General features: G+C 50.8%; 3 protein-coding genes across 3 annotated transcripts in view; 1 reads left to right on the forward strand and 2 right to left on the reverse strand.

Annotated features, from left to right (window-relative positions):
• The first annotated feature begins 1,933 nt into the window (after positions 1-1,933).
• Positions 1,934-12,072, forward strand: SLC25A25 (solute carrier family 25 member 25). The gene is made up of 10 exons (XM_026059732.1): positions 1,934-2,222; positions 4,852-4,978; positions 5,067-5,154; positions 5,924-6,035; positions 6,780-6,938; positions 7,703-7,855; positions 7,993-8,100; positions 8,351-8,518; positions 8,931-9,081; positions 9,519-12,072. Exons 1-10 carry the CDS (start codon positions 2,064-2,066, stop codon positions 9,701-9,703), a joined length of 1,410 nt encoding a protein of 469 aa, XP_025915517.1. The 5' UTR covers positions 1,934-2,063; the 3' UTR covers positions 9,704-12,072.
• Positions 12,073-17,519: 5,447 nt separating this feature from the next.
• Positions 17,520-20,014, reverse strand: LOC112963007 (alpha-1-acid glycoprotein 2-like). Its single transcript, XM_026059689.1, has 6 exons — positions 19,855-20,014; positions 19,188-19,330; positions 18,805-18,875; positions 18,611-18,712; positions 18,003-18,103; positions 17,520-17,829 (listed from the first exon to the last, which is right to left on the reverse strand). The coding sequence occupies exons 1-6, from the start codon at positions 19,963-19,965 to the stop codon at positions 17,758-17,760; spliced, it is 600 nt and encodes a 199-aa protein (XP_025915474.1). The 5' UTR covers positions 19,966-20,014; the 3' UTR covers positions 17,520-17,757.
• Positions 20,015-22,862: 2,848 nt separating this feature from the next.
• The window catches only part of COL27A1 (collagen type XXVII alpha 1 chain), a 168,403-nt gene continuing 167,037 nt past the window's right edge, over positions 22,863-24,228 (reverse strand). Inside the window, exons 61-62 of the mRNA XM_026059675.1 lie at positions 23,655-23,777; positions 22,863-23,566 (exon numbers count right to left, since the gene is read on the reverse strand). Coding sequence (XP_025915460.1) covers positions 23,447-23,566; positions 23,655-23,777 — 243 coding nt within the window. The 3' untranslated portion in view covers positions 22,863-23,446. The remainder of the gene's footprint in view (positions 23,567-23,654; positions 23,778-24,228) is intronic.

The raw sequence follows: 24,228 nt of genomic DNA on the forward strand, positions 1-24,228 counted from the left end.
CCGAGGCCGGCGGGGGGAGGCCGCTGCGGGGGGAGGCCGCTGGCCTCGGTCAGGCTGCCGAAGGCGTTTGCTTTCGGCCGGCCGCGTGCGGCGTCGGGATGGGGCTTGCGGCAAGGCTTGGTGGGAAGGCTGGGCCGCGCCGTTGGTGGGTATATAGCGAGCTGCCGCAGCCGATCTTTAAGAGGATCTGGATTCCCTGAGAAGATCGTGTGTTTGTTTTGGTTTTTTTTTTGGGTGGAGAGATGTCAGCGAGGGAGTAGGTTAAGCCCGGTTAGGTAACAGGGCACTAGTGGCATGGTGGGTGGGTGAGATGCCTGGGGAGGGCATGGGAACCCAGGGGAGATCATGATTCTCAAGGGTACCGAACTGCTACAAGTCGTGTTCTATTAAGCTTTCTCAAAATCCTTGAAATAAAGCCTCAGATTAAATATTGCCAATTCATGTAACTGACATGCGTTTCCGCAAACAGCTTTTTAAGGACCTTGTCTTTTTTTTTTTTCATCTGAAGAACAAAATACCATGGTGAAGATGTAAAGGCCCCTTGTGCATTAGGACGTGAGGAGGAGAAGGCTTAATGAACTTTGCACTGGCCAGGCAATCTGCTCAAACAGAGCAAACACAGGAAAATGTTGCTGTGTCCGCAGTGGCCAGGAAAGCTGTTAGCTGGCCTGGCTTAAACCAGTTTAGCAAACATGTTTTGTTACTTCAAGTGCCGACAGGATTATGGTGTTTTGGAAAGCTGGTTATTGGCTATATATTCTTGCATCTTTCTCATAGGGTAACCTATCTTTGCAAATATCAAGATTGTAACTTTATTTTACATTTCGTGTTAGCAATCGGGAGTCCTGTAGTTGAGCAGAATTCTTAGCCTGATGCGCTTTTCCTTCACTATTCCCACTATAGCGCTGGGTGTTATCCCATGCATCAAACTACACTAAATGGTCGGAAGCCTATAATTATATCCACAGTTAATGATGCGTGTGCCACGCTCCCTCTGCAGCCTGACCTGTTCTCCATGAAGCTCAGGAACTTGCTTACAAAGCGGTTAAATGGTAGAAACTGGAAAATGTTGTTCTGCCCAGGCCACTTTTCATTATAATGTATAAGCAATTGAAATGTTTAATTGTAGTTGGGAGAGGAGGAAAAATTAGCATGCTGTCGTAACTGCTGTGTGGATGCTTGGCTACACTTCGAAGCGACCGGGTCTGTTTTGAAGCCTGCCCTTGATTTTGATGTTTTTCTGGGTATGCCGCTTAATGGCAAACCTTCTCCAAACACTTTGTTGCTTATATTAATGATTCCTAAGTGCTGCAGACGAGAACTTGGTATACATGGGTTGCCTGCTCCTAGCTGGCACAACTGTTTTTTGGAAAACTCCCAACTAAAAGCCAGTCAGCTCTGACACAGCAAAGCAACCTTTATAAAAATGGAATTTTGAGGCTTTTGTTGAAGCTCGATGTCCCAGACGTGGTAGGAAAGCAGTAAGCGGATGGTATCCTGTCCCCTAGTGTGTTTTAGAGGAAGAATTTTGGGAAGTGAAGAGGAAGATAGTGACAATCCCGTCGTGTTTTATGATGGGAGAGTTTATGATCCAGACTGGTTCCTGCTGTGCTGTGTGCATAAACCCCTGGAAGGGTGAGAACAGGATCAGAAAGGATTGATTTGATGCAAGGGACAGCAGCCGAGCGTCTCGAGCGTGGGCCAAAGCCTCTTGGGCTAAATGAGACGCCGGGTAAGAGTTAACTTGCAGCGAGGGTGATGTAAGGTATCAGGGCTTAATGGGAGCCTGGTGTTGAGCAATGGGAGGCAGCTCACATGCCTCCACCGGATCCGTGTCACTGGCAGCGGGTGGGACTGTGATTCCAGCTTCCCTTTTAAGTAGAAGGGCAGGGCTTGTACAGCCAATAGCGCCGGAGCCCGGATAGCTCATAGGCATGTGTCATGCAACTTGCCGGCATTTCCCTTCCACTACGCACTGAAATTAGCTCAGGGGAATCATTCAGTTTTGCTTCCCTTCCCAGTCTGTCTGAACAGGAGGGCAGCTGAGTCTCCGGCTCAGAAAGATGCTCTGTCTCTGTTTGTACGTGCCGGTGTTAGGGGAGTCCCAGACGGAGTTTGAATACTTTGAGTCGAAGGGGTTGCCAGCTGAACTCAAATCTATCTTCCGACTCAGCCTCTTCATCCCTTCCCAGGAATTCTCCACCTACCGCCAGTGGAAGCAGGTATGGCCGGGAGGGAGGACCGGGTGGGAGAGGAGGGAGTGAGCAATGTAGTGATATTCTAAAACACCCAAAGTGGCTAGTTGAAGGGGGAAAAGTTCATTACAGCTGTGTTGTTAATAAGTAGATACAGCCTGGGCAAGTTTCTTCTGCCGCTTGGCAGGAATTGCTGCAGTGGTGTAGAATGGTCTTTTGTCTTTCTGCTTCTTTCTGTTTGAATTGCACAGAGCTCTGTACCTCTGTGACTGTTTAAACCAGTTGATTCTGAAGTAAGCTAAATATTAAAAGGGTTTTTCTGAACTGGGGATTCCTCAGCTTTGACTGACTCAACTTTTCACATCCTCTTCCTTTTTGTTGCACCCCTCCCTCTGTCCCACTTCTGGCAGGAAGCGTGTAATCTTGTGTTAACTCAAACACTGAGGCGGTTTTGACCCAGGCAAAGGTGAGCGGATGTGTGCTGTTCACCAGAGACTTGCTCGGTTAAAACCGTTCAGCAGTCGTGGAAAGACCTAACTGGGAGAGGTTGTGCAGGAGTGCTTCCCTCCTCTGTAGGAGGGAGACGCAGGAGATCTGTGGAGGTCTCTCTGTTGGGTTCTGTATCACAGACCTTTGTTTCAAGCTGATGCTACTGGCATGATATCCATGACCATGCTGTTGAGAGCCGATTATTAAACAGCAAAGCTTGGAGGCTTTTTTTATACCTTTGCACATGCGCTAACTGGGGATGTAACAGACTTAAAGATGCACGTGGAATCCCAGTGTGCTGCAGGAGCAGTGTGTTATACAGGTGACCATAGAAACACCTGCAGCAAGCATAGCTGTTGATGAGCAGCTCTGTCTACAGTGCACAAACTAAAAATCTCTGCAGAGATTTTTGTATTTGCTGTTAAAGGCCAAGAGGTACAGGGAGATATTTGTTCATGTCTCTGGAGAAGATGCTGGGAGCTTGGCATCCTCATCCTTTGCCCATGCAGGGAAGTAACTCTGCTGCCTTTGCAGGTTACTCTTGTACAGGTTTGCAGCATTTTTGCTTTGTGAATTTGGAGGGACAAGGCTAGCTGAGCAGGACAGCTTTTGTCAGGTGCAGTCTCCGATCGCACATTACACCTCTCTAGTGTTGTTAGGGGAGTACGGAGAGAGCGGGAGCAGTTGCACAGTTGCATCTCTCTCATAAGGCCTCTGAATTTCTAATGGCTGTGAACTGGCTGAGGGTTGCCGGTTAGAGGGAAGCCCTGAATCAGTTGTTGAAGGCCAGTCTGACATGTGAGAGGTGCTTGTCTATCTTTAGCCTGCAAGTTGAATGTGGGGCCATCTGTGAACTTTACAGCAGTCATATGAGAAATTGCAGCCTAAGAATACTGCGCGCATCTTAAAGGTCACTGCGGCTGGGACAGCACTCTCACTTAAGGTTCATAAAATGATTAGGAATAATCTTAATAGCATTAGGGCTAAAGTGACCTGACAGGGCAGGAGGGAGACAGCAAAATTTTAATGGTGAAGTACTTAGTATTAACATCACTTAATATGGCATTGAAATAAAGGCTTGTGGCTTATGAAAGGCTTATGAAAGGCTATGCCCTCATAGGCAGAGGAAATATCATAATAAGCTGAGGTTTACCTTAATATTGGTGAATGGAGGGTTAGTCTGGTGTTTGATTTTTCTAGTTCAGAGCTCCCTTAACAGCCCACCTGTTGTTCACCTAGACATTACAAGAGTTAAGACCAGAATATAAGTGAAGTGGACTGAATCACACCTTGTTTAGTGTTGGCCTCTGGTTCATGTTGAAAAAGATTTATAGGCTGTCAAAAGAAACTGACTGAACGAGGAGGGGAATAGGAACTCCCTGGGCCACATTCCTGCAGTCTGGAGATCACCTGCCCTGTTAACAAGTAGCCATGTGCCCTCGGAGAGGACAGTCTATATGCTGGTGCCTCATGAGGAGTGAGGTTAATTCCTAGATTCTCTATGTTGTCCCAGATATCTGACATAGTCTGATCTTGTTCTAAGCTGCGTCCTATTAAAAACCTTTTCTTGTTCTATATGCATCTCATGGGAACTTGTGTAGTTAAAGCACATAGCTGCAGGGTACCTAAACCAGTTCATAGGGGTTTTTTATCTTTGGCTGTGTCCACTGGAGCTGCACAGGTTTTTTCTGGTTGGAGTTGGTTTTTGCCAGAAGTAGCTTACTTCTTTAAGCATCATATGGGGCGTGAAATTCCCCCTCTCATTCAGGCGTGTTTATTGCCTGAAGTTTTGTGGTTCACTTTTTAGGCAAATCTGTTGCCTCATGTTTCATCCGTGTGGAGGTTCTTGGACTGTGTTGTGTAAGGTGTTATGCAAGATACAGGTCTGAGATTAGATACATGATACTAGCAAAGTACCCCAATAGGAACATGAGATGTTTGGTCTGCATAATTAGCTTTGGGAGAGAGCTGCCTGGAAGCAGGTGACTTTCCTTCCACGCTACTGCTGCATTTAAATTTCTTTTAAAGAGCTGTCATAGATCTGTCAGCTACTTTCTAGGTGGAAAGCCAAGTCATCTAGGAAATGATCTTTAGATATGATGGAAGAATGGTCAGTTCTGTCTGAATGAATGAAGGAATTGGCAGTTTTTGATTTGTCTTCCCACAGAAAATTGTGAAGGCTGGAGATAAAGACCTTGATGGACAACTGGACTTTGAGGAGTTTGTTCACTATCTCCAAGATCACGAGAAGAAGCTGAGACTGGTCTTCAAGAGTTTGGATAAGAAGAATGATGGTAAACACCTTTCTCGTATTCATGAATAGACCATTGATTGTGTTAGCTTATAGTACATATACTTGAGTTCAGTGGCTTGTCTTTGCAGGCCGTATTGATGCCCAGGAGATTGTACAGTCTCTTCGGGACCTGGGAGTCAAGATCTCTGAGCAGCAGGCTGAGAAAATACTCAAGAGGTGAGGATTCAGCTGGTTCTTATGTTTGACTGAACAGAGGAAGCTAGATGGAAGTGTAAGGATATGGAACCTGTCTCCTCATTCTGCCCTGCACACGCTTTCCAGAGACTTTGGCTCCTCCCTTTTTGCCTATTCTTCATCTTGATTTTTCCATGAATTGAAGCTTATAATGCTGTAATGCATTATGGAGAGCTACTGTCAGAATCTATCTTGCTGCCCTGTTGTGGGAAGGGGCTTACACCTGACCCTCTTTGCATCCCTGTCTGATTGTCCTGTTGCCCTGAGCTTGCTGCTTTGGAGAGGGACTGTGCAGTTGCTGTATGGAAATGCTGAGTGCTTTATGCATGTGGCACTAACATGTGAACAACCACTTATTTGTGCTGTTTTTTCCTCTTTCTTTCCTCTGCAACCTTCCCTCTGTCTGTTTGCCTGTCTGTCAGAATAACGACGGGACACTTCTGGGGTCCTGTCACCTAGTAAGTATTATTTTCCCTTCAGTGTCAGTTATGTTGGTCTAACTTCGGTAGGAGGGGGAGCAGCAACTCCTGTGGTTCAGTTAAAGGGGAGAGAGGAAAAAAGGGACCTTATTTCTGACTCCCTGTATTGTTTGGTGAAGATTCCCTAGCTGTGTCTTGTGTCTCTCTTTAGAAGGCTTTTGGTAGCTGCTTTGCAAAGATTTTTGTTGTAGGCCTGAATAATCAAAGGGAAGGGGAGGAGGAATTGGTCTCCTAGTGGGAGTCTGTGCTCATCTCCTGGTAAATCTTTTTAGCATGGATAAAAATGGGACAATGACAATTGATTGGAATGAGTGGCGAGACTATCACCTGTTGCACCCAGTGGAGAACATTCCTGAAATCATCCTGTACTGGAAGCACTCTACGGTAAGAAATGATTCCTCCACCCTAATAGGTCTTAGTCTTTTCCCAGCTTCTTCATGAGAGTTCTAGCCCTCAGGAGCTGCTATCAGCAGTCTCTATCTTTCTCTTCATGGTTCAGTAGCTGCCTTGTAGCCCTAGAAGCCAAATCGCTTCCTGTCCTGTCCTGTTATTTTGCCATCTATCACTGGCACAGGTGATAACAACTGCACATTGTGCAGGCTGGTGAGCATGTTCTCCTTGCTTGCACCTTTGAGAACTCATAACAGTGGCCAGCTCCTGCTAGTTCAGAACCTGTCAAGACTAGAAACTGATAAACTGATATAACAGGCAGCCGTCCTTCCTGGAGATATTTTTTTAATGTGTTGTGGATAGCATGTCACAAGATTAAACTGGCTGTAGGCTCAGAAGGTTCCAGAGTAGTCCAGCTTTTTCCCCATGCAACTGCCCATGGTTAGTCATTTTGTTCATTAGTATGATCCACAGTATTTTAATACAGATAAGTGTTCAGCAGTTCTAAGCTTCCTGGACAGAAATCTCTAAATGCGAAGGGTCCCCTTGTGACATGCTGAGCGTTCTCTAGCAGTGGCGTTGCCTGTGGCTAAATACAGCAGTTTATGGTTATAGATAAGCTGCTGATTTGAAATAAGCATATTCAGTGCTTCAACATTTAGCACTGATAAAGAGCAATAAAACTTTGGCAAGATTGCTGGCTGGTCAAACATTTCTCAACACCTTGTGCTTTTGCAGATCTTTGATGTAGGAGAGAATTTGACTGTCCCTGATGAGTTCACAGTGGAAGAGAGGCAAACAGGGATGTGGTGGAGACATCTGGTTGCAGGTGGAGGTGCAGGTGCAGTGTCCAGAACCTGCACAGCTCCCTTGGACCGCCTGAAAGTGCTCATGCAGGTATGATGGAACAATTTCAGTTTGTCTGAATACCCAGACTGATTCCTTTAATATTCTGGCCCAGTGACGCCTAGGAGATGATAATGTCCATCAACACAGTACAGCACTCTGGCTGGGATCAATCTTCTTGCTCTTATGTTGGTGTTTTTTGAAAGCTTTTTGGATTATTTGAGTTATTAAAGTCATGTTCAAAAATTCTTCATTGACTAGAAAAGATGTAGAGAAGGTTTGGGGAGGTGGATGTGTGAAAATTGTCAATAGAGAACTTCGTGGTTTAGAGCATTGGAAGACTTGGGTTTTGGTGAAACAGGTTCAAGTCTTGTGTTCCCATGAAAGACCCAGGCGAAAGTGGCTGTGCTGGTCAGTTGATGGAGCTGGTACTTAGTATAAGTATAATCAATATTAGAAAGGAATTACAAAAAATGATTTTGAACTGCTTTGTCATGGTACCTGCTCTTGAGCCTGCTGAGAAGTCTGTTCTTCTGGGTAACTAGCCCTATGCTAGGTATGGGAGTTGCTAGTTTCACCCTTCTTCCCATTCCAGAGGGAGATATTGATTAAATTCCTTAGTCAACTAACATTAGGCTTTGCAAAAAGGAAAATAAGCTTGCTTTCCTATCGTAAAAGTTATCTGGAAGGGATTAAAGCCTTGGCAAATCTCTGGGCAAATAAAAAGTGCCCTTTTGTCCCAGGATTACGGAAGAGCATAGTACTGTCGTAATCAGGACTGGAACTGATCCAAGCTCGTGCTCTCTCTCTTCCAGGTTCATGCCTCCCGCAGTAACAACATGTGCATCATTGGCGGTTTTACTCAAATGATCCGAGAGGGTGGACCAAGGTCACTGTGGCGGGGGAATGGCATCAATGTGTTGAAGATAGCACCAGAATCTGCCATTAAATTCATGGCCTATGAGCAGGTGAGTAAAAGAGCATGGAGAAGTTTCACTGCAGAGGGGTCTGTGGAAGGACAAGATTTTGATCTGGCTCACGAAAAAGAGGAGGGCTGGGGTACAATCAGTGAGCCTCAATGTTTTTTCTTTCTTTACTTCTACAGATCAAGAGGTTCATTGGTACTGACCAGGAAATGCTGAGGATTCATGAGCGGCTGTTAGCTGGTTCTCTGGCTGGGGCCATTGCACAGAGCAGCATCTACCCGATGGAGGTAAGGCAGGTGGTTGGTAGTCCAGTCCATGAGGGGGCTGTGGAAGGATGCTGAGATGGGAAAATCGGGGTAGAACATCAGCTCTATGATAGCTTGCTTAATGGGTTCTCGGAGATGATACCGAGTAACACTGCTTACATGACATTTGCTGTACTCCTGGCCCTCTGTCTTCTAAGAATATCATTGGCTCTGCGCTTTCCTCCTATTGATGCTTTTGCAGGTCTTCATGGCATTTATTCTTGTCCTCTAGGTTCTGAAAACACGGATGGCTCTAAGAAAGACGGGACAATATTCAGGCATGTTGGACTGTGCCAAAAATATCCTTTCGAAGGAAGGAATGGCTGCCTTCTACAAAGGCTACATCCCCAACATGCTAGGAATCATTCCATATGCTGGTATTGACCTGGCAGTCTATGAGGTATGAAGCCTTTAACCCTTTTGTAGGGCTGTGCTACTTGTGTAGTTTTATCACTTTCACACCTGTCAGTTAATAAAGAAGATTAAATAACTTTTCAAAGCTTTCCTGATAAGTCTTAAAGGACACAAGTGGATTTTAGCCCAAATGGCCTAAAAGATAATCCAGTACAGTGGATTCTCCTTTCCCAGTCAACACCATGCATGGTCCCTTAATTTTTTTGATAAGAGAATTGAGGCAGAAAATCAATTTTTTTTCCGCCAGGTAGCAGTAGTTTAAGAAGATCTGAGAAGCCTGATGCTGCTGGCAGAAACTGTACATACTTCTCTGTGCCTTTTACTCTACACTGATCTTATGTAATCTGATATCCTTCTGATTGCCTCTTTGTTGCTAACATCTGGCTTGTTTCCTCCAGACACTAAAAAATGCCTGGCTGCAACGCTATGCTGTCAACAGTGCTGATCCTGGAGTTTTTGTTCTGTTGGCTTGTGGTACCATCTCTAGTACGTGCGGACAGCTTGCCAGTTATCCCTTGGCTCTAGTGAGGACACGCATGCAGGCCCAAGGTGAGAACTTCTGGGAACTCTGGAGTAGTGTGTGAACTGCTGTCATGGTCTCTGAGCAGGGTAAAGGTCCTCTAGTCTAAACACTGCAACAGCAGCCTTAATTAGCCTGAGCAGTAGCTGTTTGCCACGCTGCAAGAGGACAGTGGACTTTGTGCTGCCCTTAGCATTTGGAGTCAGGCACCTCCAGGACAGCAGTTTTGGTTTGCTCAACTCTGTTTTGGGCTGAAGGCCTCTGAAGAGCAGTTTAGGAAAATGGCTGTGATGTGCAGCATAGCCGTGTCTTGCTGTGTAATCAGATGCTGTCCCTCATGAAGCACCTTTGGTCTGTGAACATCCATATAAAGTGCATGAATCAAAACTGCTCTTTGAGACAGGTTTTACTTTAAAGTGTTTTACCAGGTAGGCTATGTTATTTATTGTCGCTTTTCCTATTGCAGCTTCAGTCGAGGGTGCTCCAGAAGTGACGATGAGGGGACTGTTCAAACACATTCTGAAGACAGAGGGAGCATTTGGTCTTTACCGGGGTCTGGCTCCGAACTTTATGAAGGTGATCCCAGCTGTAAGCATCAGCTACGTGGTTTATGAAAACTTGAAGATGACTCTGGGTGTGCAGTCACGGTGACCAGGAGATGCTGAGGACTTTGAACTCTGAAATCTTGGGCTGTAATCCCAAGACGTATAGCCATCTCTCATTCTGTGAATGTGTTGACACTAAGCTGACTAAGCAAAGCTGTGAAATCTCAGATAGTGTGTGAGTCAGTAAGGGTGAGGGGAGGATCTGGTGTCCTTTGCCATCTTGCTACTCGGAGCTTTCATAAACCATCATGTGGCCCTTTTTGTTGGGTCTTTCGGGAGATGAGGAGATCTGCTGCTGGGAGAATCTAAATGCGTGAATTGCTGAGGTCAGTTCCGAGCAGTACAGCAGAGTAGCAAGGATTTGGGGAACAGGTCTGCTTTCAGCATATTACATGTACGGAGCTGTTTGCCAGCGGATGAGCACCTTCTGACTTGCTGAAAGAGCTTCTTTTCCATTCAGTTGTTTAACTTCCTACCCATTGTTTAAATTTGTACAAACCTTGTGTAGGAGCTGCTGCCACACCAGGCTTGTTTATTATGTTTACATATATTCTTTTGGGTAGGAGACATTCATGTTCTGCTTCCAAGACTTGACATGAAGTGTAACTTTGAACTATTCTGTTTTTTTTGTTTTTTTTTTTTTTGAGGGCTGGTGGGCAGTGGTTTAATCCAGTCAGGCTGAAGATTACTTAGGCCAGCCTGGTGAAGAATTAGGATTATTTATTTTTTATAGGTTTAAGTGTGTCTCATAAATCCACTAACAAGATGCACTTACTAACAGAAGCAGCAGACTAGAGCCTGCATGCCTGTATCCCTTGCATGCTGGAACTGGCTTGTCTTATACTCAGCAGGGGCTTGGAAAGGGGAAGGCTAGAGAGCCCTGGATGGACTGGCACCTTGATGCATGGCTTTAGTGAATAAATGACAATATTTCACTGCTCCTGTGTGGTTGTGCTCCCAGCACAGTACAAGAGCCCCTGTGCAGCATTGCATGGATCTCTGAATTTCATTCTGCCCGGTGCCAAGGCTAGATGATGGACCTTTTCCAAACCCTATGCCTACGCTGCTATCTATCTCTTTAGACCTCTTTGTAGTTTGATGTTCAGGTTTGCATTAGAGGGATGGAGTCTCCAAGCCAGGAGTACATCTGCTGTGGGAAGTGGTGTTAGGGAGAAGGGCTAGTTGTCATTGGGAGAGGTGACCTTTCAGTCCTGGAGACAACTGCTTGCTTTTCTTTCAAAGGGTGCTTTTCATAAGGCTAAGGGAAAGAGATGGCTTTAAAATTTCTGACTGCATTATGGGCTACTTTAGTTGATAGGATCAAGCTTCTGAGGCCTGGGAGATCCTCATCCACTTTTCATTTTGGGCAAAATGGACCAGCGTTGCATTCCACTGTTTTACTGCTTAAAGCATATTTATTTTGTATTTATTTGAACAGAGTTATGTCGAACTATTTTTATAGACTTGTTTAAATATTGTTACTGTGCTTGTATTTCTCCTGTTTTTAAAAGTTCTCTGTTTGTTCTCTTACATCACACAGCTGAGTTGTGGGGAAGGACACTGAAGTCACTAGTGTTCCTTCTCTCTGGGGCTTGAGCTGCCTTTCCCACATCTGGGGTTGTTGCCGGAGGACCTTGGCCCAGAGAAATTCTGCAGTAAGAAGCCATAGGAGAGAAGGGAACTAGTGAGGAAGCAGTCCATTGGGATGAGGGGAAGAGGGTGCAATGTGAGGCTTGCCTTATTTTGGAATTGCCTCTGTATGTGGCTGAAAGGGTTTCAGGTGGATGGCTGAAGTCGGGAAGTAGAAGGTCTGTGCATGTTGGATGGCACAACGGCTAATTGAGAGGGTTCTTGGGGAATTTCTAGGTAAGGGGGGAGGGGAGAAATCTCAGGGACTAAAAAAAGTGCAAGTTTCCAGAGAGATGGAAGGAAGCTTGCACTTGGACACAAGCTGCTGCGGTTGTGCTTTGAGGCTGAGTCAGCAGATCCCACTGCTGAGCCAGTGCTTTTCACGTGGCAACAGGCACTGTGGAGAAGTTTGGGAAATGAAGAAGGGATTTGTTAGCGCTCAGCAGCTGCTTTTTGGCTGACAGGTTTTGGTGGTTTGTGGAGAACCTTCCAGGTGAGCTTTTCTACACTGACTGTCAGTGCTGTCAGTAGTTAGCCATGTGGAAATCTAACCTGGTATCTGCATTACTGATATGATTTTTTTTCCATCCCCCCTTTTTGAGACCTGCCATAAATTCTGCAGTGGCTCCTTCCTACCAGTGTGGCCTAATGGGAATATTCCGAGTGCAAAAATCAATGCAAAACGACAACTGTCTCTGTAGCTGTAACCACAAATTGTTATAATGCAAATCTAACTCAGATTCTTCATGTAGGGAACAGTCTGCTAATAAAGGTCTGTCAAAGAGAGATTGCTTGCCTGTGTCTCTTACAGCACCATTAACACATATTGAGTCTGTGGCCAAACTCTTCCTGGAATGATTCACAGGTTGCTGACGCTGGGAATGATCTGCCCTTCCTGGGATCTGGACCTGGGGGAACAGAATCCTTTTTAAAGGAAATACAGCATAACCAAGATCAAAGCTAATGAGGGCAGTGAGGAGTCAGGGATGTTCAGATACTGTTAACTTATCTCTGTGAGCACTGCTGAACCTTGCTCCTCTGTTTAGTAGACTTTGTATTTTCTTTCCCCGAGAACTGAGTCTCCCAGAAAAGCTGGAAACTCTGCAGTCCCATTATGCTCTTGAAAGAACCAGGCTTAGGGTTTTCAGGACTAAAGGTTTAGTAGCTTTTCCCTTTTTTTAAAAAAGGCTATCCTTGAAGGCCATTCAAAACCATAGCTGGCTGTGAAAGTGTCTTCTGATTTGGTTTAACATCTCCATGAGCGCCAGACGAGGGGGTTACTGCTTGCTTATGTCTGCAGTTGTAACTCAAGGCTTTTACTCATCTGTAAATCTACTCGTGAAGTCTGGGTCCTTGTAATCCGAGAAGCTCTTTTCCCGTGGTGTCAGCTTCAGTCAGCTGAGACGCTTATCAGCCTTCTCTAGACTGCAGCGCTCAAGGCCGCTGGCAGCATCCTATCTAACACTCTTGCCCTCTCCTACCTCTGGCTGTCTGCCTTCTCGAGGTGGGGTGTTAAGTTTGCCTGTCACAAGCTGATACAGGTGTGGTTGGAGGGAGGGCTGCCCAGGTACCTTGAGCCTGGGGGTGGGAAGTCCGTTGGGTTGGACTTCACACAGCTCACTTTCATCCTAGGGAATGCCAAGGCCCTACACTCGGATGGTGCCCTGTAAACACTGCCTTGCAGAGCAAAGACATGCTAGTGCTGCAGAGAGGAGGAGGACTCCTTGCTGTGTTCCCTATGGCTTGTTCTTTTTCCTTTTTTAAGGAAGAAGGATATTTTCAGTGTTTAATTACTAGGTTAGAATTGAGACTGGATTACCTTCCAGATGTGCAGTAAAAACAGTAGTGGTTTTTTTTTAACCTTGCCTCTGCTTTCACAAACACAGAGCAACAGTGCTTCCCTCCCTTGTGGGTCTGGGGGGCTGCATTAATGGGTTAAGTGTGAGGTATTTGACGAGTGCAGGGATGTATGGGACTAAGGGATAGCAGGAATATGGGCTCCAAGTGCTGCGTCGTAGCGCAGGAATCTTGGCACTCGAGCCTTCCTGCCACCAATGTGCTGAGCTTATTGGGAAATGAGGAAACATGACGTTTTTCTCCAAAGAAGTAAAACTCCAGCTTGGATGGGGTTAGCACCCCCTCCCTTTTTGGCAGGAGTGGAACCTGTCAGTGTCGTCATCCTAGCTTGGTCCAAAAGGTTTAAGAAGGAACATCTGCCCCAGCTGAACTATTTCTGGCAATTGGGTAGCTATCAAGAGAATCAGGTGGTTGCTTCTAGCTGAGTCTTATCTTCCTCTTTAGACTGCTCAATTAAAACTGAGTTTTTAACTCTCCATGTATTTCAGCTACTCATTGAATGCTTGGCAGGCTCCTTTTTAAAAAAAGTAAGTGATCGCCCTCTTCTGGTTAGTCTCCATTACTGCCCGATCTACATACTGTGTTTTAAGTAGAGCTCTCTTCCAAACTTGGTTTGGGAATATCTGGTGTGAAGCTGGGAGCATTGAGTCAGCACTGAAAAAACTTCCAAATGTCACCTTGTCCTGGATCTCTGATTGCTTGAGGTTTTTTTTTTCCTCCAAATACTAGTTTAATGATACTTCTTGCAAACCCCACTTCTGATCTCTTCAGAAAACCAGAAATGCACCACATTGGAGCAAAGCATTTATTGACTGAGTGTTAGCAGTTACCAGCACTCCCAAACTTCGGGGTTTTCCAAAGATGTGACTGCAGCCAGGGGCTCCATGCGTTGGTTGTTGCCCTTTTCGATTTCTTGCATTTGACACAGCTCCTTCCAAAAGCACAGTCAGTAATGGAATAAATCAAACAGCCTGTGCACAGCAGGAGGGAATTTTCTGAAGCGAGAGAACGGTTCTTTTTATTGTTATCTGATGATAAGTCTAAAAAAGGCTCCTAAACCAAGCTCAATCCCCTCCTGTTGAATGGTTCCCCTATGTCCCTTACAGCCCCAGCTGGGAAGGTCAGCAGGTGTTTGACTCATACAGCTCTAGCAGCAGTTAATGCTGGGGCTGGAGAAGGTGCAGGCTCTCTGCACTGCTCCAGATCACAGAGCCAGGGCCCTGAGCTGCTGCTAGTGCTGTTTTCTAAGTCTGTGCTGTAAAGAAGAAATTGGGTTTCTGGAGCAAAGCTGTGCTATACCAGCTTGCTCAATAAGAGCAAGGGGCATTCAATGTTTTTGAGAAATAGGTAAAAATACCGTACTACCCAGGCACTCCAGATCAACATGCTTTAAGTTCTGCTAATACCTCTGACTGAGAACGTGCTGTGTAAGTCTCTGCTCTACTGCTCTGCTCACTCATATTTCCTTCAGCCCGATGACAAAGATCTCATAAATCTGTTTTGTGTTTGTTTAACTGGTTTCATTTCAATTCTTAAGATGTGACGTCCCGCACCTCGGCAGGGCACAGAAACCCTCCCTGGCTAGCAGGCCTCGCACCAGCACTTTTAAGGACAAACAGTCCTCAACGATCCCAGTCATCTTGGCTTTCTGAAGGCTTTGTCCATCTTACCCAAACTTAAATGTGATCCAGGTGGCTCCGTGACCCTCTAGGTTTGCAGCTGCTTCCCGTTAACTCCTTGGGGCAGGCCTGGGCTCCCCAGGTGACCCTTGTTGGCCAAGGAGCCCCTGGCCTCCTCATGGCAGATCACAAACTGGTTTGGAAATGTGTGTGTTCCCCTAGCGTTGTGTGAAATGGTGGGAGATTTTCCAGAAGAAAAACCTGGATGCTGTGGGGTGTAGGAGGCTGTACCTGATCCGGTCTGACCGCTTGGAAGTGGGTTTTTGGGCACGGCCAGAAGCTCAGCGTTTCCTCAAGCAAGAGAGCGGCTGGCATGCGGGAAGAAAAGGTAAGGTTTTCTCACGCCCTGCTGGGAAGAGGAGCCCTGTCAAGCTGGTTTGGGCACAAGGTCACTGGTAGGATAAGAAGTCCTAGGCCGGGTGGCAGATCCTTCCCTGGGTCAGGGTTGGGTCTGGTTAATGTTTGGATGGAAAGCGCTGAAGGAAAAGCTCTGTTTCTATGGGAAGGGGGTGCGGAGTTAGCAGGTTGCACTCCTCTGCTTAATAAGTAGCAGGAGCGGTATTGCCTCCTTCCCCATCTCCCGCGAGATCAGGATTTTGCGGCTAAAGCTGAGGCCAAAAGCAGCCCTAAGTTTCAGAAATTCCTGTTGCTGCGGCGCACGCGCGGGGCTTCGCCCGTAGCGGCGCGTAGCTCTGCCCGGGACAGAACGAGCGCTGCGGCTCGTGCAAATCTCCCCGAACCGTGTTTGTAACCTGCTGTTCTGTGAACTCGCTTGCATGCGGCTCCTCTGGGGGCCAAAAAAGCAAGTTCAAAGCAAGCAGAGCTTTTTGGGGGTTGAAATTTTCGCGGCCTCCGCTGACCTGGGGCAGGCAGTGAACTACCAGGTTTTGCACTGGAGTTGCTTAGGGGCCGGGATTTGCTTTGGGGGAGTTGCGTATCTGCGGGGCGGCGTTACCCTACGCTGCCGTAGCGTTGGCCAAGTGAGGTTCCCTCGTCTCCCAAGCCGCGCAGCCAGCCTGAAAAATTTCTCATGAAGAGCCCGTGGGTCGGTGACTGGAGCCGGTGCCTTTTGCCACCATGGGATGGGGACCCTCAGCGAGCCGCTGGGGGAAACGTGCCCTTTCCCGCGGCGCGTAAGCCATCTCCGCGGTGGCAGCTCGAAGCTACTTCAGCAGGGAGTTTGCACGCTGTAGAGACACAGCCCTAAGCATGTCTTCCCCCTCCGCGCTCGGTACTGGTTGGCAACAGTCAGAATATTTAGTATTTTTGGGGGAATATTTAGTAATTTTTTAAATGCAAAGGAGCCAGAGGCAGGGAGCTCTGCTCTCCTGTGCCACCGGCTCTGGGAGTGACGCATGGCGCCTGCGGGGTGGCAGCTCACGGAGGGGCACCAGCACTGAAATATTGGCGTTGGATGCCTGGAGAAACCCTTGGGAGCTGATGGAAACCCCTGGGGTCTGAAGGACACACGTGCGTCTCCCACGGACGCTGTTGCAGGGCTTTTGCTTTTTACTGATGTTTGCGGTGGTATAAAAATTCAGAAACTGTCCTCTGGTGCGCTCAGACCGGTGTAACTTTTGCTAAATGGGTCAACGCTTCTTTCTCGTTGCAACTGCTTCCCCTAATTTCCTCAAGGAATAGGAAATAATGTTTGGCATGGGAGGCTTAGTTAGTTCCCCGAAACGTGCCGGGAGCTTTCCCCTCCTTTCCCAGAAGGATTGTGCAATGGTCTTGCAAACGGGCTGGTTTCCTTCCTCGCGGGTGAGGGCAGGTTTGCGCCTCGTTCCCGGCAAGGCGTTGCTCCATGGGTTTTATGGGCGCTCAGCTGCCCGCGTTGCACCTCCCGGCCGCCCCCCTTCCTGCCGCCCCTGATCCGCGGCAGCTGCCGAGGGGGTGCGACCGCTGGAGGGACGTTCGCTCCCGCGAAGGGAGACGGGTAACGCGGGGGAAAGGGCTCCCGGTTGCACCCGCGCCGGGTTAACGTTGTTGGCACGTTTTTCGGCTGGGTGCATCGGCGGGACGGATCAGCGGAGGGGGCTGTGCTGGGGGGGGGATTTGAGGAGCCTCCTCCTGCCTGGAGAAGTGGCTGCTTCAGCTGCTTTTCTCAAAGGAGGCCGCACAAATAGGGCTGGGAGGGTCCCGCAGGCGCCCATCGCCCTCCCTGCGGGGCCCGGGGCGACTCCTGTGCCTGGGAGGGAAAATCCCGGGATAGAAATGGCTGGACGGGATTGCACTGGCGGAAGCAGCCCTGAGGGCTCGGGCAGTGCTGTGAGGCCGCAGCCGGGGGTCCGACCCGCTCCCCGGTGGCCGTCGGGGGAGCAAATTCGTGAATCGTGGTAGCGTGACGGAGCAATGGGCGAGTGCTGCCCCGCGGCGGCGGGGGAATTGCCTTGAAAGGGAGAAACCTGCTCGCCGCTTCTCGCTGGCCGGCGGCCAAACACCTTTTTTCCTTTTTTTTTTTTTTCCTTTTTACGGGAACCAGCGCTGCAGAAATGGGGAATCCCCGTCTGGTGCAACGCTCGTCCGTGGCCCCCCCGCGCGGTCGCGCAAGACGCTCCTGGGGCCTCTCGCCTTGCGCTGCCGCCGCGTCCCCCCCGCGGGCAGGGCCGAGCGCGGAGGAAGCCCCCGGCCGCGGTGCCGGGCCGCGTCGGACACTGGCGCTCCTGCCGTTAGGGCACCAGCAAGCGCACGCCAGGCTTTCATCACACACGGCTTTATTTTGGAATGAGAGTGGAAAAACAGTGGATTTTGTCAGGAAAGGGCGTTCTGTGTGTCTTGAGAAAGGAGAAAAAAAAGTAAAAAAACCCAATGTTGTCGACGGCGAGTCCTGAGAGCGCGCGAGGCGCTGCGCTTTGCCGGGCCGGCGGCTCCCGGCACCGGGGCGGCCTCGGCGGCAGGAGGAGGAGGAGGAGGAGGCCGATGCACGGGGCTGGGGCTAGGCCGGCTGCGGCGTCGGCGCTGCCTCGCCGTCTTCGCCCGGCTGCTCTCCGGGCACCGGACACGCGGCCTTGGGGGAGAAGGGCCAGCGTCAGCGCCGCGCCAGGAGCCGGCTCCCCAGGGCGGCCGACGGCGCTGGGTCTGCGGCCCTCGCATGGCCGGGGCGCCTTGTCCCTCTCCCTCACCGGCTGCTCGGGGCTGCCCCGGACCCGCGGTGGAGGCGGTTGGAGGGGGGGTTTGTACCTTTTCGGAAGAGAGGAAGATTTCGTCGTCCGCGAAGTCGTGGCACGCCAGCTGCGCTCTGAACTCCTCCAGGTGCTCCTTGCTCACGTTGGGCGAGCGCGCTGGTTTGAGACCGGCGTCGTGAATTGGAGACAGAAGGGGCAGGGGGGAAAAATAAAATAAAAGCACTTAAGTAGGCTCCTGGGCCATCTCCAATGCCTTTAGGGCGAGGAAGGCTCCCACTTTCCCGCGTCCAGAGCCGCCCTGGGCCGGAGTGACGGGAGCCCCGTGGCCGGCAGAATCGCTGCGCCCGCGGCCCCTGGTCCCGGCCCGTGTGGAGGAGGGAGGACGGAGGGCAGCAACGGGGGCCTGGACCGGCCCTGGGGCTTTCTGTCGCGTCAGCGTGGGCCTTTGGGACTGAGGAAAGCGTAGAAATGCCTGAAATGGGCGGCTGCCGGGGTCCTGTCCTTCCCCGGGCTCCCTCGCGGGCAGACCCAGCTCCCGGGAGCCTCCCGCGTCCTTCCCCACGCGGGGGCCGTCGGGTCTCGTGTTTGGGGCGCGCGGGGCCAGGCCGGGCCGAGCTGTGGGGCTGCGGAGGGGGCGCGTTGTCGCGGGGCGGCGTCGCTCACCTGAGAAGCTCAGGCCCGGGAAGCCGGAGTTGATGTGCTTCAGGATCAGCAGGTCCTTGTCGCTCCGGATGAGCTCCGCCGTGGCGGTCACCTGGCCGTCGGCTGGAGAAGGCGCAGGGCCGTGAGGGCCGCGTCGCCCGGGGGGCAGGCGGGGGGCCGGCGCCGGGGCGCGGGGGCTCCCGGCCGGGGCTTACCATGCACCAGTGTGTTGTTGTGCCGGAAGACGAGGATTTTGCTGCTGTTCCTCGTGACGCACGTCTCGTTCCTGGGGGGACAGAGGGGCCCGGGGGGGGGGGGTGAGCACACGCTGGGGCTGACCCGGCCACTTGCGCCTGGCGATACCTATATTTCTGCTTGAGCCAGGCTCCCCCCGCGGCCGCCCTTGTTTCCAGCCCTGGCGCCCCCGGCCCTGGGTTTGCTGCCGCGGCCCTGGGGAGGGAGGGGACCAGGGAAAGCAGAGACCGCAGAGCCTTGGCCAAAGCCCGGGCCCGGTCTCCAGGCTGGGTCCGCGGCCAGGAGGACCTGTGCGAGCGCGTCGAAGCGGGATGGGAGGCGCCGGCCCGATGCCCTTCCTTACACTCGCATGATCTCCGTGACATTAAGCTCGTCCGGGTGGCTGCCGGGATGGAAGAAGAAAGTGGCGTGTTTCACCACTTTGAGCTCCTCGAGGTGAGGCGGGTACTTGGACGAGCCGATGAGGTAGACCCACTTCCCCATGATCTGCAGAAACGAGCGGAGGGGGACACGGGGGCTGGGTGGCACCGGGAGCGGAGCCGTCGGGGTGAGCGGCCGCCGGGGCAGCGCCGGCTCCCTCAGCCCTTCCCCGAGCTAACGCGATGCTCCGGCCCCTGCGGAGACTCCCTGCCTGTCACCGCCATCCCGCTGCCCTCCTCTTCCTCGTGGGGCTTTCGCCCCTTAAATGTCCCCAAGGGAATAAATGCTGTTTGTGCGGCCGAGGGCTTTTTGCACAGAGCCGCATGTCCCCATCGCTTGGAGCGACAGGGCAAGGTCCTGCGGGGCCGGCACTGGGTGGGGACCCCAGGGCAGGACCTCCCTCCCCCCCCCCCCCGAAATCACCTGCTGCCCAACTCCTGCAGCAGTGGTGCCCGGCTCTTATTTATTATTTGTTTTTAGGAAAATAAAGGTGCAGCTAGCGAGCTAGAAGCAGAGCTGCCGCTTGCTTTCTGCCTGGGGTCCTTGCCCCACGGCAGCGGCAGCCGGGGGGGGGGAGGGCCCTGCCTTACCCCCGCGAGGGTCTCGTTGTCCAGGACGGCCGGGACGAGCGGGGCGCAGGTGGGCGGCTCGGCCGCCAGGGCCAGCGCCAGCCCCAGAGCGAGGGCGAGAGCGGCCAGCATCGCGGCGGCGGCAGCAGTGGCCTTGGCGAGCGATGGGCGGAGGCGGCCGGGACCCGGCTGCTGGGGCCCCCGCGCGCGCGGGCCCTTATATACCGCGGCCGGCGGACGCGGCGGTGCCCTTGCTTAACCTCGCCGCTGTTTGCTCGGGGGTGAAGCAACAGCGAGGCTGAACTTGCCAACGGCAGGGTTTCTCGGGCGGGAAAGGCGCGAGCCCGTTTTGCCACCGGCGGCTTTTGTTCTCCTGAGCCGCAATTAATTTTGCGGGTGTTTGGCTAAGCAGCGCGCCAGCCGCAGGTGTGTTTGTGCAAAGGGCTGTGAGGGGACCCAGCGTGACCAGGACTTTTCTGTCCCGTCCTGTCCCTCCCTGTACGCGGCTCGGGGGGGGGGGGGTGTGGCGCTCTCGGGCTCAGCTCCTGGTCACCGCGCGGGTCAGCGTGTGCTTTCGGGGCTGAGTGTGGGGAGGAGCGTGCGGATGCTGCATCCACGGACTGCTTGAGAGTTTGGTGTATTAGGCCCCAACAGGACCCACCGTTTACCCTCCCCCCCCACCCAAGAAAAAAAAAAACCCAAACCAAGCTCTTCCTAGCCAGCAATGCCGAGCGAAGGCGTCTGTCCGCTGCCGTGCCCCTGGCACTAAGCCTTGAACTGCTGGCGCGGCCTTCGGGCCGCGGGTGACTTAGGTCACGTATCGGCTAAAATGCCTGGCGGAGGCGGCGGCTTGCTTGGGACGCGCTGGCTGTGGGCGCGCGGCAAGGGGACGACCGGTGCACCGGGCTCGGACTTAAAAAAGTTGTAATAAGTGCAAATCTTTCTATTTATCGGGGGGTATCAAGGTTGGCAAACGCATAATCACATGCGCTTGGTTTAGTAAGTTATTAAATGAAAATGTGTTTTTTTCCTGACTGCAAGCGATGCGTTTGAGGCCTGGCCAGCTCCCACGCAAGGCCGCCAGCCCCAGCCTAGCTGGGGTTTAAGCCCGTCCAAGTGTAGCCGGAGCCGCGTCCCTCCCAGCGCCCGGGTGCAAGCGGAGTGCAATGTTCCCAGCTGCCCGCGGCTGCCGTTCCCCTCCGCGCGCCGCCTGGCCGCCCCTGCCCCGCGCTGCCGGGAACTTGTGCAACCCGGGGCCGAGCAAACAGGGCTCTGCCCCTTCCAGGACGCCCCGGCCGCCGCTGCCACCGAGCCCTGTGACGCAGCAGGGCGAAAGCCGAAGCGGCTCCCGGGGCAGCGGCGCTCGCAGCGCCCGTGAGCTGGCACCTTGCTGGCTTTGCCCATGTACCCCCTTAGCAAGAATAAGTCAGGTTTCAAAATCAGCTTGGAGCAACGTAGGCAGTTTTTAGCCATAAGACTGGAAAAACTCAGTGCCGTTTGCTTTCTCCCACGCCGGGGGAGTTCCCGCGGCCGGGACCGGCGGCGGCAGGAAGGCGTCGGGGGGAGCGAGCCTCGGCGGGCAGCTCTGCGTCGCGGCCGGGCAAGTTAGTTTAGGTGACCGGCTGCAGGAGGAGGCTTTTGGGGCTCATCCGGCCTCTGCTGCCGCCGAGCATCACCGGGGGCCGGGCCGGCTTGGCGACGTTCGTGCCTGGGGGCAAGGGGTGTTTCTGTGCCTCTCGCCCGCTTATGGTTTCTCACGAAGAAGCAAAGAAAAACCATGAAAGTCCCGTTTCATTGCCTCAGTTTTAAATATTTATTTAAACTCCAAAAAAAAAAAAAAAAGGGAAAAAAGATAGGAAAAGCTTTAACCAGCACACGTGGTAGCTCTAACCTCAAGGAACACACAAAACCAGTGACAAGGGAGGGAGGCCCAGCAGAGATTGCGTGCGTGTGCAGGCGCACGGCGAAGGGAAAAGCGGGAGCGATGGGCGACGGCGCGGAGGTGCGCGGTGCTCGGTGGCGGCGGCAGCGAGCCGGCCCCGCGCCGGGCCGAGGTATTTCTGAGCGGGGGCCGAGCGCCGCAGGCAGCACTGTGCGGAGGGTGAGGTATCTGAGAAAGCTCTTGTTAACCTTTTTAGATCGTTTTTGAAAAAACAAACCAGCAGGCAGTAGTAAAAAGAATACGCAAAGAGAGACTCACATATATATATATATTTTTTTTCCTCAAAAAAATAAAATCCATAGTCCATATGAGACATGAAAACTCCAAACAGGCACTGAAGCGTTTCTGATACAGTACAGCTCCGATTACATCAATATTATTCCTTATATAGAATTAAAGATTACCATAATTATCCTCTTTAAAAAAAAAAAATCCTCCAAATTTACATATAGAGACTAGATTTCTACAAAACTTAACAAAACAAAACCCCTCCAAGCCCGGCTGGGTTCTGAAACAAGGTACCGTCATTTCAGTCTTGACAGAGGGGGCCAGCAAAAGGGCGGCAGAGCTGGGGTTTTAAATACGAGATTAGACCAGGAAATCACTGCGCGCAAGAGCCGGCACGGACACGTGGCCAACGCAAATACAGCAAAACTAGTTACATGACAACCGACTCCAACCATCGCTCTCTCTGAGGCTTAATGCTTACAGCGTCTGCGGATGAGCTGTATCCCTCACTCCTCTCCCAAAGCAGTGAAGTGCTGTTTAAAAAAAAAGCAACATTTGCTTTTAAAATAGCTGGTAAGTTATTTTGGACGCACCGAGTTGTTGTGCATCACTGACGTCCACGGCCATTAAAAGATCCCTTTAAAGGTGACTGTCTCTCTGATTTAGCTGTGATCGTGACCTCCTCTCTTCCCCGAGAGATGGTCCTATGGGGTTTTTTTTGAGTCTGTGGCAAGACACTGTAGCACCTTCACAACCTTAAATAGTTTAAAGTCACATATATAAAATAACACACTTTTTTAAGAGCACCAGAGATTTCACAGTGAGAGGTAGAAACAAATCAGACGAGCCCATCCTCTCGCTCTCTCTATTTTAGCACCAATCTCTTCCCCTCTCCTCCTTCCATTACCCCCTTTCAGCTTCGGGACTCTCCCCTACCCCAACACCATGCACGAGAAGGGACATTTATTAAAATCACCCATGGAAGGAGGAACTTAGGTTTTTTTGTTCTTTTGTTTTTTCTTTTTGCTTTAAATAATATAATATATATTTTTTTGTTTCTAATATTGCACATTAAAATGCTTCCGGCACACAGAGCAGCCAGATTCAACTTGCAGCTCCGCCTGGGAGAGCCTGATGCAGCATGTGGCCGTCCAGAAGGCAACAAGCTCTGAGAAGGAAGCTCTATCATTTAATTACTTTTCAATGGAAAGAACATTTGGTAACTCAGGAACCAGGTAAGACAAAATGGAGGAAAAAAACCCACAAAACAAAACCCAACAACGCACGCTGCAAGTTTCTTGAGGTTTCTCTCAATATTTTCTTCTTTGGTCATGGAAAAAGCTTTGTGTGTGGAACTGCTTGCAACATCTAGTCCCCTGATCCCTTTTCACTGTTCGCGTCCCGACTGACACCCGCTTCCCCACGGCCTTGTTATTCCTCCTTTCAAGAATCTGCTGAGTTCAGTAGATCACGGGTTCTTTGAGACCTTGAGCCAATGGCTAGAGCAACAGCTGACCCAAATGGTACAGCCCAGCTGTCCTCGCCGCGGAGAGGTGGGAGACCCTGTATAAAGACGTAGGCCAAAAACGGGGGGCAAAGCCTCGGAGCCCAGTTTTGATGGCTTTGTTCAAAGGAAGCACACGGGGCCGACCTCGAGGTGATACTGCTTTCCTGGCTTGGATGGGGGAAGGTTGTAGATGTTGACGATTGGCAGCTGGTGAGGGTCCTGGGTCCGAAACGAAAAGAGAGTCCGATGCCAGCGTCCGTCTTTGATCTATGCAGGGAAGGAGCAAGATAGGAAAAAACTGATTAACTGGGAAAGGATCTTGTTGGAGAGGAAGACATTTCACTAAGGTATGTATGTGCTTGAAAAGCCCTGTGTGAGGCAGGGGGCTGCCCTGTGGGTAGAGCAGGTCTGGCACGAGGCTCAGAAAGCATTTTTGGGAGCTCTTTAACCACTTCAAGTTGATGGAAACTGAGCTTGAAACAGCATCACAAAATGTGAACCACCTAATGCAGTGAACCCAAACTGCAAACACGCTGCTCTCAACTCAGCGTGGCATCAAGCAAGAGCTGAGACCACTGCCTTTTAATGCCAATCCCCCCTTCTGTATTTCACGGGTGGTACACATGACACTTAAATTTGGAAGACTTTTCTATTTGAAGGCAATCTTCTTAATAGGAGTCGCTATAGCACGCTGCACTATAAAAATAAAGTTGTGAAC

Source organism: Apteryx rowi, unplaced genomic scaffold (genome assembly GCF_003343035.1).
Source record: "Apteryx rowi isolate R43461 unplaced genomic scaffold, aptRow1 scaffold_16, whole genome shotgun sequence".
Taxonomy (NCBI): domain Eukaryota; kingdom Metazoa; phylum Chordata; class Aves; order Apterygiformes; family Apterygidae; genus Apteryx; species Apteryx rowi.